This window comes from Borostomias antarcticus (genome assembly GCF_949987555.1).
Source record: "Borostomias antarcticus genome assembly, chromosome: 4".
NCBI lineage: Eukaryota > Metazoa > Chordata > Actinopteri > Stomiiformes > Stomiidae > Borostomias > Borostomias antarcticus.
In genome coordinates, this window is record NC_140237.1 from 6283466 (window position 1) to 6300804 (window position 17339).

Genomic DNA, 17339 nt, shown 5'->3' on the forward strand with positions numbered 1-17339 from the left:
ACATGCATGGTATTTGATTTGTTTATTTGTGTTTACTTATTGTTAATTTGGCAGGGACAGTGTACATGCATGGTATTTGATTTGTTTATTTGTGTTTACTTATTGTTTATTTGGCAGGGACATTGTACATGCATGGTATTTGATTTGTTTATTTGTGTTTACTTATTGTTTATTTGGCAGGGACAGTGTACATGCATGGTATTTGATTTGTTAATTTGGCAGGGACATTGTACATGCATGGTATTTGATTTGTTTATTTGGCAGGGACATTGTACATGCATGGTATTTGATTTGTTTACTTGGCAGGGACATTGTACATGCATGGTATTTGATTTGTTAAGTTGGCAGGGACATTGTACATGCATGGTATTTGATTTGTTTATTTGTGTTTACTTATTGTTTATTTGGCAGGGACAGTGTACATGCATGGTATTTGATTTGTTATTTTGGCAGGGACATTGTACATGCATGGTATTTGATTTGTTTATTTGGCAGGGACATTGTACATGCATGGTATTTGATTTGTTTATTTGGCAGGGACATTGTACATGCATGGTATTTGATTTGTTAATTTGTGTTTACTTATTGTTTATTTGGCAGGGACAGTGTACATGCATGGTATTTGACTTGTTTATTTGTGTTTGTTTATTGTTTATTTGTCAGGGACAGTGAACATGCATGGTATTTGATTTGTTTTATTTGTTCATTCATTGTTTATTGGGCAGGGACAGTGGACATGTATGGTATTTGATTTGATTATTTGTGTTTATTTATTGTTTATTTGGCAGGAACAGCGTACATGCATGGTAATTGGGCCACCGGTTGCAACCAGGTCTCAGCGTATTGCGTATAGAGTTTGACATCATTATATGGATTACATATCACATACTACAAGACCAAAAGAGAGCACACATTTTAAATTATTTTCACTGGCTACCTGTGAGTTTTAGAATTGATTTTAAAATCAATGCACCGCAACATGCTTTTGAGGTATGAGCCCATTAGAGTTCTCTAATAGGCTACTGGCCTTCTAACTCAGGGGTCTCAAACTCAAATTGGCTTGAGGCCACATGTCATCTCATAGAAAGGCCACTTCAACATTCAAGTACTACAAGTACTACAAACTCCAAGAAAGCCCAATATTTCTGATTTCTTTATTTCATCTGCCAGGCACTTATCTTGAATACATTTGTAGGCTACTACTTATTTCTTTCCAGACACTTATCTTGAATACATTTGTAGCCTACAAATGTATTCAAGACACACTATATGGACAAAAGTATTGGGACACCTACACATTACACCTACAGGAGCTTTTATGACATCCCATTCTAAATTCAAAGGCATTAATATGAGTTGCTCCACCCTTTGCAGCTTGGTGATGTAAGGCCCTCTTGTCCAACAGATGTTAGCCCTCTCTGCAGCTACGTGGCTCCTTGTGTCCTCTAGTCTCCCTCCCATCTCATACTACTCTCCGTGTTTAATTAAGTAATGAATGATGCTTGTGAGATTATATTCCTTCAGAACAGCAACTTTTTCAGGAATGTAGCATTAACATTAAACTCCACAAAAAATACTGCGATGTCCATCTTCCTTGAAACTATCTGTGTTCCTAACATTAGTTAACCATGAACAGCCTCTCAGGGATAGCTAGCTAGCTGCATTCCATTCATAGTTCATACTGTAGTTACGTGCAGATTGAATACAGTAGTTCATAGTCGCATGCGGATTGATTGTACTCGACTCGCACTCCGCGCATTCGTCCCATGTTGAGTTGAATTTCACGTTGGAAGGCCTGCCTTCCGGCGTTGTGTACAAGGAATAATTTTGCCGTGTTGTGCGGCTTCAGTAACACGGTTCACGCACCCCTCTACCATATTATCCAACGTGTGCTCACTATGCAATAAAATGACCTCCAACTACTAGTTGTGAAAAACAAAGACTTATCATCCTCGATCCTGGCGTTTACGGAGACATGGCTAGGTGACCATATCCCAGACGCTGCCGGTTTAGAGCGGGCCGTGTGCCTGTTGTCTTTGGTAACCCGTGGTGGGGGCATTTGTTTTTTTGTGAATGACTCATCATGATGCGAGGACATTACTGTGATCCAGCCACACTGCTCTCCAGTGCTGGAATCCTTATTCATAAACTGCAGAACATTTTATTCCCCCTGCAAATTCAGCTCATTCATACTGTGTAGCCAACATCTCTCCTAGCGCACCGGTTCATGAAGCACAAAGCCGGCTTGCAGAACAGATTAGAAGTGTTGAACGAAACCATCCCGATGCGTTTGTTGTAGTGGTCGGGGACTTCAACAGAGCTAATCTCAGTCATGAACTCCTCAAATACCCTCAGCAGATCAAATGCTTGACCAGAGAGGACAACATACTTGACCATTGTTACACCACAATAAACACTGAATTGGGACACTCGGACCACGGAACCGTCCACTTGATCCCCAAATACAGGCCAAATAAACTCTCTAAGTCGTTAGGACATTCAAAAACTGGACCACTGAAGCTAAGGAGGAATCCCATGTGATGCTCGACCAGGCTGTCTGTGTTGGGGGCTGTGTTGACTGGGCGGGTGCTTGACCAGGCTGTCTGTGTTAGGGGCTGTGTTGACTGGGCGGGTGCTTGACCAGGCTGTCTGTGTTAGGGGCTGTGTTGACTGGTGTTGAGGAATTTACATCCAAACACCTTAAACCTTTGTCCTCTCACTTCTCTTGTAATTCATCCCCTCCCCCCAAATATTCACATAGCTGTGCTAACATTCAAAATGGCTTCCAGAAGGCCATCTGTCTACAATAGAATAGCCATCCTTTGTTCATTTGCCGCCCTTTTTCTCATGTCACATGCCTGTACTCTTGGCCACGCCTGCCATTTCACATGACGTACAATGGAGTAGCCAATCACATCCTGGAAGCACCGTACCTTTGTTTTGATTGCATATAAGCCACAGCAAAACCCATAAACGGCACTTCGCTGATGAAACCACCCTTGTTGCGTTTTCAGGAAGTCCTTGCGCTCGTATTGTTTTCTCAATAAACCAGACTTAACCTGTTTGAGCGAATCTTGGTAAATCCTTTTTGACTAGAACAGTTAAAATCCATTACAGTTGGCGACGCGGATGGTAATGGGAGGACTGCCTGCGTGTTGCTTCGGGATTCCAGTGGATGAACTGGTCGGCAGACGTGTCGGTCCATTATAGTGGGCGTTGGAAAATCAATTTTCTCTCTTGCGCCAGAGCGCACGCCGTGATTATTTCCTCAGTTCTTCCACTGGATTCTTGAGGCTCACAGGTACGTTTAAACGAACCCTCTTATGGTTCTGAGTTGTATTTGCCTTGATTTGGTTCGGTTTGTGTTGGTCTGGATTGTTGAAAACAGAAACCCCAGCGTCGGTATTTTAGTACGTATGAGTTAAGTAACTATCTAAGGAAGTTGTGAACAGCAATATATATTTATATCGTATTGTCCTTCGACTTCGTCCTTGTTTCGTTACGAGGGTAAAGCAGTGTTCAGAAGAAGTGTGAGTTTTGGTCTGGTGAAGCTTGTTTCCCCTGTAGTTGATGTACAATTTAGGTTGTTTATCGGTTGCAGATTAGAACGGGTTTTTTTTAGTTAAATACGCCAAAGAGTTGGCACAGAACAGGCTTCCCTTTGGCCGGTCGCGGGTGAAATTAAAACCGCAGAGCCCGTTGTGAGAGTTTTGCTCAACGGAGGTAGCTACAGGGAGTGATTGAGAGTTTGGCAATCCGCGTTTCTGGGAGAAACGTTTTCCCCTTTGATCCCGGGTGGTTTGGTAAACCTAACGAGCGTTAGCTTTGACCAAGTGGCTGTACAGTGTTTGGTGGACCTAAACTAGGTTTAGCCTTGACCAAGTTGCTGGTGCAGTCGGGCATGCTTTGTTGTAAACGTGGGCCTGTGTGTTCGTCATCTTTGGTCGTTCTTTGTTCTGTGTCCCTGCACGGGGGTTGTTCGTTTTGTTAGTCTGCTGTTTACTGTTTGAGCCTCGGCTCTTGCCTTGTATTGTTTGTTAAGCGCGCCATGGATCCAGGTAAAATATTGTAAGTATTTTGTACACTTTTTAGACTGTTAAAATTCGTAACTGCTAGATTTCCAGTAGGCTAGCTGGTTGTCTAGGAGACGCAGGAAAACAACTCTCGTGGTGATCGGCCATTGAGCCAGAGAACAAAGGACTTCCTGACTGGGTGAGTACTAAGCGGTTTAATGTGTCTGTTTCTTTCGAAATTGTATTATTTCCCGCCGTGAGTTAACTATAAGGTTTCCTTTCATTGCTGTTTTGGGGTTTTAGGCTGCGTCGTGTTTATTAGGGATTTGTTTCAGTATAGCTTTTATTAAACTGAATTTGCCCGCGCACGCTCAAATGCAACATCTGGGTCTTACATGCAACATTTTGGGAGCACCACTAGGTGTCCCTGTAACACCGGCTACTAACATGATGCCTAGATGTAACAGGTAAATAAACAGGTTAAGGGAAAAGCCTGTACATTCTATAGACTGGTCTACTTTTAAGATTTGGGAGAGAGTAGCACGAGAGAGGTTTTTAGGTCAGGAAGGAAAGATAAGGAGGTTCAGCAGACAGTCTCTCCGCCATTTCCCCAGCAGAATAACTCTGATTTAAAATTAGATTTTCCCCCCTCGACTCGTTGCGCCGTGATCACACCCCCTAACAATGCCCCCGCCATTAGCCACGCCCCTTCTCTCTACGAGTTAAGCGCGCCCCTTTCTACGAGGTATTCGTCCGAACAGGTCATGAAAGGGAAGAGCCTCCGATTTGGGGTCGAGCGCCACCTGCTGGAGTTCCCTTGAACAACCCACAAGGGAGATTTTAACTAGCCAAGATAGAGACATACATATATATTTTTTAAGGTAAATAAACAGGATGAAATAGATGTAGAGCCTTTGAGTCTTAAGTTGTTGTTAATGTTTCTGAGGATGATATTTTAGGTATTGGTGCGAACTCAAAAGTCTGACAGGGTTTTGAATAGGTGTTTGAGTTTAGGGTTATGGTTTTCGCTTTGATTCAGGAGTTTGTTTCAATAGTCAATGAATGGCCATAAGCTGTTCGTTTTATGCATTCTACTGTATGAATTTCATTCACATAATGATGATGTGTTTGTGAGGAGTTGGCTTTAGGCCTTCCCCTCTGCTATATTGACCCCAGTCTGTTGAGTTATCTTTCAGGTGCTATGGACCCTGGGCGGCAGGTCTTTGAGGAGCCTGGATCATGCCTTCCTGGGGACTGCTTGGAACCTGCTGTTTGTCTGTTTAACTGTTGTTTGTCTTGTCTATCTCTTTCTGATATATGTAGGAACATGAGGTTACTGGATGTTTAGCATTATATGTCATTTCTGGTTAAGGGGTCTGTTTCGATAAAGCTTGAGGATGTCGCCTACATTTCACCTGTGTTTTTGATTCAGGTGTGTGTACACGTCTCCTTGGTTAGATTGTTCTGTTTTGTAGTAATTTAGGTTTAGTCTATTTCTATAGGATGTTCTGTTTTTGTGTAGTTTTGTGTTGATGTTTTCAGATTTTCCTGGAGTGCATTGTGTGGGCCACCAAGGAGTGGCTGCCCCTCGCCAGCATGAAGCTATGAACTGTGTGGAGTCACGAATGACTTGAGAGTCATTCTTGGACATTTCTGGAGTGTTCTCCCTGTTTCAGACGGGACAACTGTCGTTCCGGGAGTGATGGGTGAATGCCGAACCAGGAGACGGGCACAGGACCGGAGGTGGAGATGGAGGTTACTGGCCTGTTTCCCTACAGATGGGCGATCTGGGGTTCGTGAGATGCAAGGCCAACGCCATGTCACCGACTCACTGTGAGCGACAGATAAGTATGAAACAGGGAAGAGACCATTTTGTCCGAAGCGGTGCCCAATACTCTGTCCTCAAATGCAGAAGAGGGAGGTTTTAGATATACAAATTTTAGCTATACAAATGAAGCTTTGATGGATTTTTTTTTGATTAGTTAATTGTAAATGAAGCCAGTTCATTTTAGTGTCATTTTTTTTGCCCCATCTCTATTTTTATCCTGACTTCAGGAAATTTTGTTTTCACCCTTAGGGGGTGTTGTTTTGTTGAGACGAGAATGTGGTTATTTTATTTTATTTTCATAAAATCGCGAGAGAAATTCTAGAGCCAAATCCAATTGCCTTGATCATGACTGGGGACTGGGCGTGTTAAAGTCATTCTAACACTGCCCCTGATGTCACTGTAGGCTACTGCAGACTGGCTCTAATGACACTTGAACAGACACCCTGTTTAAGTTTTCCTGACTGAATAACAAAATTTTTCCCCAAAGCAGGAGCTTGCGCTAAACCATGTTTCTTAGAATCTCCAAAAGACTGCGGATAACCGTTCCTGACCAAAGAGGGGAACGACCAGAGGACTCTCCTTTTGCTCTTCTGTTTTGTCTCTGTTGTCTCTCTCATCTGTGGATCCACAGACGGAGCACTTCATCAGCCTGTACTGGGGGAGCGGGAGTGCCGAGGTGGCCCTCCAGCAGCACGACCCGGGCCGGCCCTACGTGGAGCAGTACAGGGATGGACCGGGTTCAGTTCAAGAGCCTGTACGTGCTGCTGGCGCCCTGGCTGTGTGGCGTCCACACGGACACCGTGTCCCACCGCACCTTCACCCTGCTGAACCAGGACAGGGACTCCCTCCTCACCTTCCGAGAGCTCGCTGGCTGACCGCTCTATGTAGACCTGCCCAGTGGGGAGACAAGAGACTACCAGGAGCAGATGAGCAGCCTGAGAACAGGCCAGAAAACATGGAAGAGAAGTAGATGTTGCGGGAGGAACCTACCCGTCAAAAAAATTGAACTGTCAGCACATCCTCGGCCAAGTGGGCCATGGGAACATGTAATAATGGATTTTATTGAACTCTCTCCATGCCAGGGATGTCTTCAACAGAGTGAGGACCGCCATTCCTGAGGCTAAGGAGGGGTTCCTGCATCACATCTCTCCTGGGGATTGGGTCCTGGTCCGCGACCACAGACGAAGGAGCTGGAACTCGCCGAGGTGGCTCGGGCCGTACCAGGTTCTACTCACCACGCAGACAGCGATCTGAGAGGACTTCGTGGATCCATGCAAGCCATTGCCGACGGGTCCAAGCAGCAGAGGACGGTCCACCAGGGGATCGCCAACACCAGGAGATCAAGGATGCAGCTGAACCAGAGGGCTCAGAGGCCAAAGTCATGGGCTGCCACAACTGTCCTCTCCTCTGACGAGAAATCGGAGGAAAAATGACCTTGCTGGTCACCTCCTTCTCATGGTCGTTATGATGGCAACATGGAGAAACTCCACAGCCATGACCTCACAAGATGCACCACACACGCACACACACCTGCACACACTGCAACTAACATTGAACATAACTGATTCAAACAACGCAACATTGAAGTTGCGATCTAGAAGAGAAGACGCCTTGCATTCCCCAATGACATTCTATTGCCCAAAAGAGAAGTGTCACCTAAATGACTGTTGGATATACACTGTGAACAAGAATGACTGGACTCTGTTACACTCTACAGATGTCAAAATCCAAGACGATGAGCAATCGGAGAGTGACCTTGACAGTCACCGCCACACTCTCCTCTCCTCTGATGAGCAATCGGAGACTGACCTTGCCGGTCACCTCCTTCTTGTGGTTGTGGTATGACAACGTGGACAATCTCAACAGCAATGACTGCACCTCTAATCGCACACACTGGAACCTACATTAAACATTCAGAGACGCACACATGGAAGCTATGTTCCATAGGACATCACATGCGATTATTCACAACAAGAGTGAATGAACTTTGAAATAATCTGAAAAATATCATATTTGTTTACAAGAGTTACAATGGTTGAAACATGAGTTGATAAATAAGTTTGGGTTTTTCCTCTAAATTGACCAAGAGGTTTTTTGCCCTTCTTACACTGGTAACCATTTATCTTTTTTGCCTTGTTAAATCAAGTTTTTTGGTGAATGGTTGTCCACTCTTAGACTGTAAATAGTATATAATCATGTCATCTTTTTTACCTTGTTTCCTGTCAAATTTCTGAAACAAGGGGTTTTGGTGCGTGATTTTGCACGTGGAAAGAAAATAATAAAAAAAAAAAATTTTTTTTTTTTCTCCACCTAGTGGAGAGATTATTTCCTTTCCACATGTATAGCATAGCTGACTGTTTACACTTTGTGTTTGGATTTTATATTTTATTTTTGTGTACCTGTTCAGGCACAAATGGGGGATTGTTGAGGAATTTACATCCAAACACCTTAAACCTTTGTCCTCTCACTTCTCTTGTAATTCATCCCCTCCCCCCAAATATTCACATAGCTGTGCTAACATTCAAAATGGCTTCCAGAAGGCCATCTGTCTAAAATAGAATAGCCATCCTTTGTTCATTTGCCGCCCTTTTTCTCATGTCACATGCCTGTACTCTTGGCCACGCCTGCCATTTCACATGACGTACAATGGAGTAGCCAATCACATCCTGGAAGCACCGTACCTTTGTTTTGATTGCATATAAGCCACAGCAAAACCCATAAACGGCACTTCGCTGATGAAACCACCCTTGTTGCGTTTTCAGGAAGTCCTTGCGCTCGTATTGTTTTCTCAATAAACCAGACTTAACCTGTTTGAGCGAATCTTGGTAAATCCTTTTTGACTAGAACAGTTAAAATCCATTACACTGGGCGGGTGCTTGACCAGGCTGGCGGTGTTGGGGGCTGTGTTGACTGAGCGGGTGCTCGACCAGGCTGGCTGTGTTGGGGTCTGTGTTGGCTGAGCGGGTGCTCGACCAGGCTGGCTGTGTTGGGGGCTGTGTTGACTGAGCGGGTGCTCGACCAGGCTGGCTGTGTTGGGGGCTGTGTTGACTGAGCGGGTGCAGAGGCTGGTAGGCGCCAGGATGAGGACACAGACACTGTGATTTAATTCGTCAGCCACTGTGAGAACGTGTCCCAACTTGCACCAAGATCAGCTACAACAACGACCAGCCCTGGTTCACAGCCAAACTCAGGAAGTCAATGCTGGAGAAAGAGGAAGTCAGGAAGGCTGGAGACAAGGAACGGTTTAAAGAGGCCAGGTACAGGTTTAGCAAGGCAATAAAGGAGGCTAAACAACGCTTTTCAGAGAAACTACATCAGTTCTCAGAGGGGAACAGGTCCATTGTCTGGAAAGACCTGAGACAGATCACCAGCTACAAACCGAAATCTCCCCAGTCCACTGACGACTCACGCCAGGCCAATGACTTGAACGAGTTCTACTGCAGATTTGACAAACAATGACCCCCCCACCCCCACCCCCTGCCTCCCTCACTCACCAGCCCCAACAACCCAGCCCCCATTCCAGCAGGGGCCCGGACCCCCCCACAGCTGCCCCCCCGCCCCCTCACTGCAGCACAGCATCTCACCATCCTAGAAAAGGATGTGACCCACATGTTCAGGAGAGAGAACCCATCATCAACACCTCACTAGAGACATGCCATCTACCAGCCTGCCTCAAGACCTCCACCATCATCCCCGTCCCCAAGAAAACAAAGATCACTGGAATAAATGACTACATGCCTGTCGCCCTGACCTCTGCAGTAATGAAGGTCTTTGAACGCCTTTTTCTGCTGCACCTCAAATCCATCACAGACCCACTCCTGGACCCTCTGCAGTTCGCCTAAAGAACAAACAGGTCTGTGGACGACGCAGTAAACATGGCCCTCCACTACATTCTCCAGCATCTGCACCTACGTCAGGATCCTGTTTGTGGATTTCAGCTCTGCCTGCAACACCATCTGCCCACCCACTCTGGAGGGCGTGTTCTCCCAGATGCATGTGCCCGACTCTACCTGCAGGTGGATCACTGACTTCCTGTCCGACAGGAAACAGCACGTGAAGCTGGGCAAAAACATGTCTGACTCCAGGTCCATCAGCACCGGCTCCACCCAGGGCTGCGTCCTTTCCCCCCTACTCTTCTCCCTGAACACCAACAGCTACACCTCCAGCCACCAGTCTGTCAACATCCTGAAGTTTGCGGACGACACCACCCTCATCTCTGAGGGAGACAAGTCTAGCTACAGGTGGGAGATCGACCAGCTCAAGAGCTCAACGCTCTCAAGACAGTGGAGATGATTGTAGACTCAAGAAAGAAACAAGCCACCCTCAGAAGAAGGCACAGCAGAGGATGTACTTCCTGAGGCAGCTGAAGAAATTTGGTCTACCAAAGAAAATGATGGAACACTTCTGCACCTCCATCATTCAGTCCATCCTCACCTCCTCCATCACCATCTGGTACTCCACTACAGCCAAGGACAGGGCTGGAGGGCCACTGCAGCGCGTCATCCCATCCCAGAGATCAGCTGCAACCTGCCCTCACTCCTGGTCCAGCACAACTCCAGGACCTTGCAGAGGGCCAGAAAGATTGCGGCTCACCCCTCCCACCCCGGTCACAATCTCTTTGTGCCACTCCTCTCAGGCAGGAGGCTGCAATCCATCAGGACCACATCTGCACGCCACAGAGGCAGCTTCTTCCCCACGGCCATCAGCCTCTTCACTTGCTCTTTACACTGTCCTGTCTTTACACTGTCCTGTCTTTGCACTGTCATGTCTGGTCCCTGCACCCTGTCCAATGTTGTCTCCATGTTATGCACCATGACCGAAAGCTAAAAACTGCATGGCAATAAACAAATTCTGAGTCTGATTCTAAACTCACTTTATAAAAAAAAAACTATGTTTACTATTTATTTATGTAGGCTACTTTATTTGTGGCCTTTTACTATCGGTCTTATTTATTCCATTTTGTTTTGTTGTGAGCATTGTGTTGCATTCATGTCTGAAATGTGCTATACAAATCAAGTGTTGTTGATTGATTGGTTGATTGGTTGATTGGTTGATTGATTGATTTATTGATTTATTGATTTATTGATTTATTGATTGATTGAACGCTTACATGTTAGTAAATAAGGTGTTGCTTCCTTTCCGTAAAAGTGAGAAGAGATACTGTACATTTGCTACTATTCTCACAGCCTGGCCACAAATTGCTAGATTTTGACCTCTGATTCAAAGAATGCAACCACATACACACACCAACCCACACATTCACTACACACTTAATCCACTCCCTATACACTTGTAGATAAGATCTTACATTACTGTTGCCTACCCCCACTCCCCTGTCAGATTTCTGCATCTCTTAACCAAGAGTGTCATAAGTCTAATCCTCAAGTATTTTAAAAGATATGTGTGCTATTCATCTAAGTAAGGCCAGTGAGAACACCCACACAGTCCCCTACACATAATCTATTTCAAATCTGTGACTAACCACTTCCTAATTTATGTCAAATGGGCACATAGACAGGTTGACTTTGTGGTATTACCTCAGGTTGGTATGTGAATAATAAACACTAGTAAAACAAAATGGTGGACATGATGTGAGGAGAAAACTGCAGAGGGGAATATGAAAGCGTGGTCACTGTGGTTGTCTGTTTCATCGGCACCCTTACACAGAATGTGGAATCTGACTCAGGGTTGAAATCTTATCTCCGGGTCAATCTTACTGTTGACATGCCTCTTCTCGACATTCACACACTTGGAGTTGAGTAGAGGCTACCAGTGAAATTGTTACAGTATCATTCACAACATATTTTGAACACTAAACATGAATTATGAGTAATGTGTGTTGTTGAAATGGTTGGGTGTTGTCGTGTGTTTTAACCACATAACCTTTTCCCGGATTACCTTTCACCATTTCATGGTGCAGTAGTAGGCTAGGCTACTTTATTGATTCCCTGGAGCAAAGTTATCAAAGGACAAAAAAGTAACACAATCCAGACTAAATACAAATTTACAACAGATACAAAATATACAGACATCAAAATATACAAGAGTGGAAATAAACAAGTAGCCTATATTGTCCCAATAGAATAGAAGGTTTATTTTGCCATAGGCCTGCAGTATGTACAGGTACACTGGGATTCTTGTTATCGCCTGTCCTCAGAGCTAATAAAGTTTAGTAATTGCATAACACGAATACGCCATGATCTTGCAACAAAAACAAATCTGCCATAAACGTCAATACACGCATATACACGCGCGCGCACGCACGCACAAATAATTCTAAAATCAGATGTCCAGATATTCTGTTGTGGTGATTGATTCCTGTGATATCATGTTCATGTTGTTTGGTTCATTTGAGTCAGTCCCAAGAATGCAAGTATAGCCTCAGTATCAGCTTCAAGTAAAAGGCCACTACTCTTCAGTTTCACAACCTGCTATAATTAACGCAGTAGTTGCTGCCATGAAAACACAGGAGGTATTGACAATTGAAAGATTGGTATTGCAGTAAAATAATCAAAGGGCTTGGATTGGGTTGATAGTTGGAAGGACACAATGAATATTAACACAATTTGTGTACTCTCACACACGCAGATTCGCAGCTGTGAGGCCTGCCCTAACATTCAGTTAGCTCTCCACTCACTCACTCACTCACTCACTCACTCACTCACTCACTCACTCACTCACTATTCAAATGATCCAGGACACACGCTAATATCACACTCAAGATGTCCATGAGTTCTGTCTACTGTTTACACTAGATTTTATGTACATTGTCTACATATCATTTTCTAGTCATATTTTGTCTTTTAAACCACATTAGCTCCGAAAATGTAGGCTAGCACCCTAATTCATACCCTGTATATATATATATATATATATATATATATATATATATATATATATATATATATATATTTATTTATTTTTATTCGAAAAACACGAGAGTTCGTCCAGACCGGAACCTGATCGGGGAGTGTCTCCCCAGGTGTTTGCGGGGCTCTGGGCCCTAATGCCAGCCAGGGTTACATTACCATGTTCCGGACGGCCGGAGAGGCGCGCGCAGAGAAATAGAGCTGGCGAGCCCAGTAATAACACAACCAGATGGAAGTCACAGTCTGGGAAAGGGATTCATAAACACCACCCTTTTAAAATAGGATGCTATAGAGTTAAGGCTTGACATATTGCTGTATCATTTCAAATATGTAATTTCTGTGAAGTATTTGTGAAATTATACTTTGGTTCCTGTCTCTTATCACTGTTGTTTTAAAACAATAACATGCAAGAGGGTGTTGTAGGATGGATACGGTCACAGGCTGGAGTTCAATCAATTCAAGTGATTTAACTCAAGTGAGTAAGCATATCTGACAAATCTATTAGCGAACCAATGCTGTAAAATTGGTAGCTGTAATAAAATGCATAGAAAAATGCATAGGAAACAGATTTTGAAGTACAGCAGGAGATCGAGTCCTGCATGACAACAAGTGTCCTGAGCGGAGCGAGCAGTTGTCACTCGAGGCTGGTGTCCCACTCAGCACCAGATCAAAGGCCTGATTGACCTCTTGACACCCGCACCAGGGAAATGGGAAGGGCAAATGACCTGGGAAGGGCAATGACAGGCTGTTTTCTGCACGTTGGTTCAGTTCTTTCTATCGACTAGTTATGGTCTACAGTAAGTAACCTATATATTTCGATTGTTGAAGTAATGCATTTCCATCGCTATTTTAGACCTACAGGCCTAGGCTACTCGATTTCACAAATAGGCTAGGCCTATCTTAATATTAATATTGTTTTTTCGTTTCATTCGTTTTATTATAGGACCATGCCAAAAACGTTGTTTATTTTGAGGACAATGGTAGCCTAGAAATGAAACGTCATCCTAATAGTCTAAACCGTTCAAATAAAGGACCTCCACGTTTAGGCCTTTTTTAAATTTGTATTTACAGTATGGAGAGAGAATTCCCTAAACCACCGTGTAACTGTCTAGTAAATACATGCAATCTAAGGTCACACATGCATGTTCTGTTCCACATACCTGAAATCATGCGTCAGAGTCGAATAAATGACACGTATTATGATTACTGTAATAGGCCCCTGTGGCATTATATCAAAGTGCAATAGCTTAACATGCGTATGGTGCGTAAAACAACTGCGCGATCAGATTGTAAATAGGTATAATGATTGAAAACCTATATCAACAGATTATACCCGATCATTAAGTAGAATTTTGAACTCTTTTGGTTTAACTTCATCATTTTTTGTGTGTGGAATGTCAACCCCTCACTGCCATCTACCGATCTTCAGTGTGAAGCGACAGGGGTCTTGCTCCGGGCATCACTAGCTCCACCGTAGGAGGAGTCAAAGCGAATTTCACTGTAGACACGTTAATAGGCTACATGAGGAATCTAAATTCTTCTCATCAATCTACTGTCAGCTGTAGTAGGTCTCGGATTGAGCATGATTCATAGACATCCCCACAAACACTCATTTTTTTCCAGTTTAACACTGAATAATTTTATAAACTGTGTGTTTATTGTGTGTAAAATATAAGCCCAAATGCATACGTTTTTATTTTAAATGATGATGTGTGATTGATCATCTTGATCTTTCTAGAAGTGTAAAAAAACCTCCTCCCAGACCCACGCCTATTGGTCGACTCAGATAACGGTCTGCGTAAGACACGCCCCTGAAGTCACATACTACTTTAAATACTTGGTAAACCCACCCTGTCTAACACGCAACCAAGGGCACTTCAGTGAGCACTTCACGAAGTTTGCAATTCCAACCATTAGCCTTAACACAGCCGGTAATACAGACGGCGTAGGCCTACATTTTTTGGAACACTTCGGTGGAGTTTGAAAGAAAACTACACGAAGTAAACAAACTTCAGACAGATTTTCCAGAAGACCATGGAGTTGCCGGATATTGCTTTTCCAATCACCTCTGCAGATGACTTTTACGATGACCCCTGTTTCAACACAAGTGACATGCAATTCTTTGAGGACATCGACCCCAGATTGGTGCATGTCGGTCTCCTAAAGCCGGAGGACCACCATCAAAACGAAGACGAGCACATTCGGGCGCCCAGTGGGCACCATCAGGCAGGCAGGTGCTTGTTATGGGCATGCAAAGCCTGCAAAAGGAAGACCACTAATGCAGACCGTAGGAAAGCGGCCACTATGCGGGAAAGGAGGCGACTTGGCAAGGTCAACGACGCCTTCGAGACCCTGAAGAGATGCACCTCCACGAACCCAAACCAGAGGCTTCCCAAGGTGGAGATCCTGCGTAATGCCATCAGCTATATCGAGTCCCTCCAGGCCTTGCTTCGGGTAGGAGGACAGGAGGAGAACTATTATCCGGTGCTGGATCACTACAGCGGGGACTCAGATGCGTCCAGCCCTCGCTCCAATTGCTCTGACGGCATGGTAAGAAATGACCTGTCAGAATTGGTCATGCGTAAAGGGAAAACAAGTAGGCCTAATTGCGTAAAATGAACGTGATTTTATAGAAATGCATGTGGTACAACAATTTACTTTAATTCAAAGACTAAATCAGTCGAAGCACCTCATTGTTATAATTATGTCACTTATCAATTATGTTCTCGTTATCTGCAGATGGACTTCAATGGTCCTCCATGTACATCAAGGCGGAGGGATAACTATGATCGCACCTACTTCAGTGAAACACCAAATGGTAAGTTTTATTTCCAAACAATGAATGCTGGTAACCATCTTGCCAGCTAGGGCTACTCATTGTTTAATAACCATCAATCTGACTTCGCGGAGGCCGCTCACACAGCCTGTTATGTCTAGAAATAAACTTCTGAATGCAACGAAAATTTCGTTTTGTCATCAGCCAGTATATAATTTGGGCACATTTTTCGATAATTTTGCTTCTTTCTGGTGTTAAAGTTGATAATGAAATTGTTTTGATAAATCTCAATATTTACTCTTTAACTGATTCATTTGCAGATTCCAGAACCAAGAACTCAGTCATTTCCAGCTTAGACTGTCTATCAAGCATCGTGGAGCGAATTAGGACGGATACTTCTATCTGTTCCGCTGTGCAGGAGGGGCCCGCCGCCAGCCCCTGCTCCCCTCTGGGGGGCTCTGAAGTGGGGGACGCAGGAGCACCCATCCCGTCACCGACCCACTGCGTCCCAGCCTCGCACGACCCAAACACTGTCTATCAGGTGTTGTGAGTGTGACTCGGATTCCGAGAGGAATATGCCAGTGGACTACATTTGCGTATTCTAGGCTGAATTCTTAAAAACAAACTTATTCCTGACGCAGTAGGGAAATGTCGACGACTTTTTGGCCAAAGATTTCTGACTACAAGGCAACGATGAAGTCTCCAGGCTTGCTGTCCAGTGTAGTGGCCTATCTTAAAGAAAACTTTGATCTAATGAATTGTAGGCCTGCATATGTGTACCGTTTGTAGACTGTTATGTTAGGCCTATCTACTGACAAAGTTTATGTTTGAAATAATTTGCAGATACCATTCAGTTTGTTGTCAAATAATCTTTGTATAGAGTTGTCTTTTTTGTTTTCACTTCCATTTCCTGATTCCAGTTAGTAGAAGGTTAAATGCGTTAATCCTACCTAAATTATCCGGAAAATGAGGACCAATTTGTACATTTGTAAATAAGAGCTGCTTTGTTTTTTTGATTTTTTTTTTAATGAAAAAAGGGGCAAAATGCTATTTAATGTTGCTTGTAACGCTTTGATTGATGTGTAAGATGTTTAATTTTATATTTATAATAACTGAGTGAATGTCCGCATTTTCAGCAATAAATATTTATATATAAATTGCATTTTCTGTCACTAATTGGCATGAAATAATATGTCGAATTGCAGACATTGCGTAAGGAATATCACATTCAATAGTCTAATTATTATTAATGATGATTTTAAATAATTTGAGTATAGGCCTACTGTATTTTGTATTCTACATTGAATAGCCTAAATCATTACTGGGGAATTTTCATTGTTGGTTACAGAGCTAACTTTCTTTGCATGCTATTTAATGTAGCCTATGGTAATTTTTCATATTCATTTGGAAGCGTACCATGTGTATTGAAATATAATAGGCTTAATATGTTTGATAGATAAACCTCCTAATTGGATACAAAATGTGAGTTTGGCGCCATCTCAACTATTTTTCAGCCCGTGCACTTTTCCCAATTAATGAAGTACATCGATGTAATCCAAAACGGATGCCCTTTACTAAGTCGGTATAGGCCTACCAATAACCTGTCTCTTTCTGAGATCATCTTGAACCAAACTGAAGTTTCAGAGGAGATTTCAGAGATTTTATTTATTTTGCTGCAAGAGGTTAAAGATACAGACAAGCTGCGGCGTCACACTTTATTTACAAAAGGGTCATGAACCTGTAGTCTGGTGTGAGGACACAACATACAGCCACTGACTTTATGACAACATGATTTCACATAACCCGAAACACAGCATGACGTTAAGGAGTAGTGTTTCCATGCCGTGGGTCTG

At 43.6% G+C, this 17339-nt stretch overlaps 1 protein-coding gene across 1 annotated transcript; it reads left to right on the forward strand.

Moving 5' to 3' along the window:
- Window positions 1-14744: 14744 nt before the first annotated feature.
- Window positions 14745-16036, forward strand: LOC311307980 (myoblast determination protein 1 homolog 1-like; the record flags this gene model as incomplete). The annotated part of the gene is made up of 3 exons (XM_084436880.1): window positions 14745-15260; window positions 15450-15528; window positions 15807-16036. 3 exons carry the CDS (start codon window positions 14745-14747, stop codon window positions 16034-16036), a joined length of 825 nt encoding a protein of 274 aa, XP_084293006.1.
- Window positions 16037-17339: the final 1303 nt, after the last annotated feature.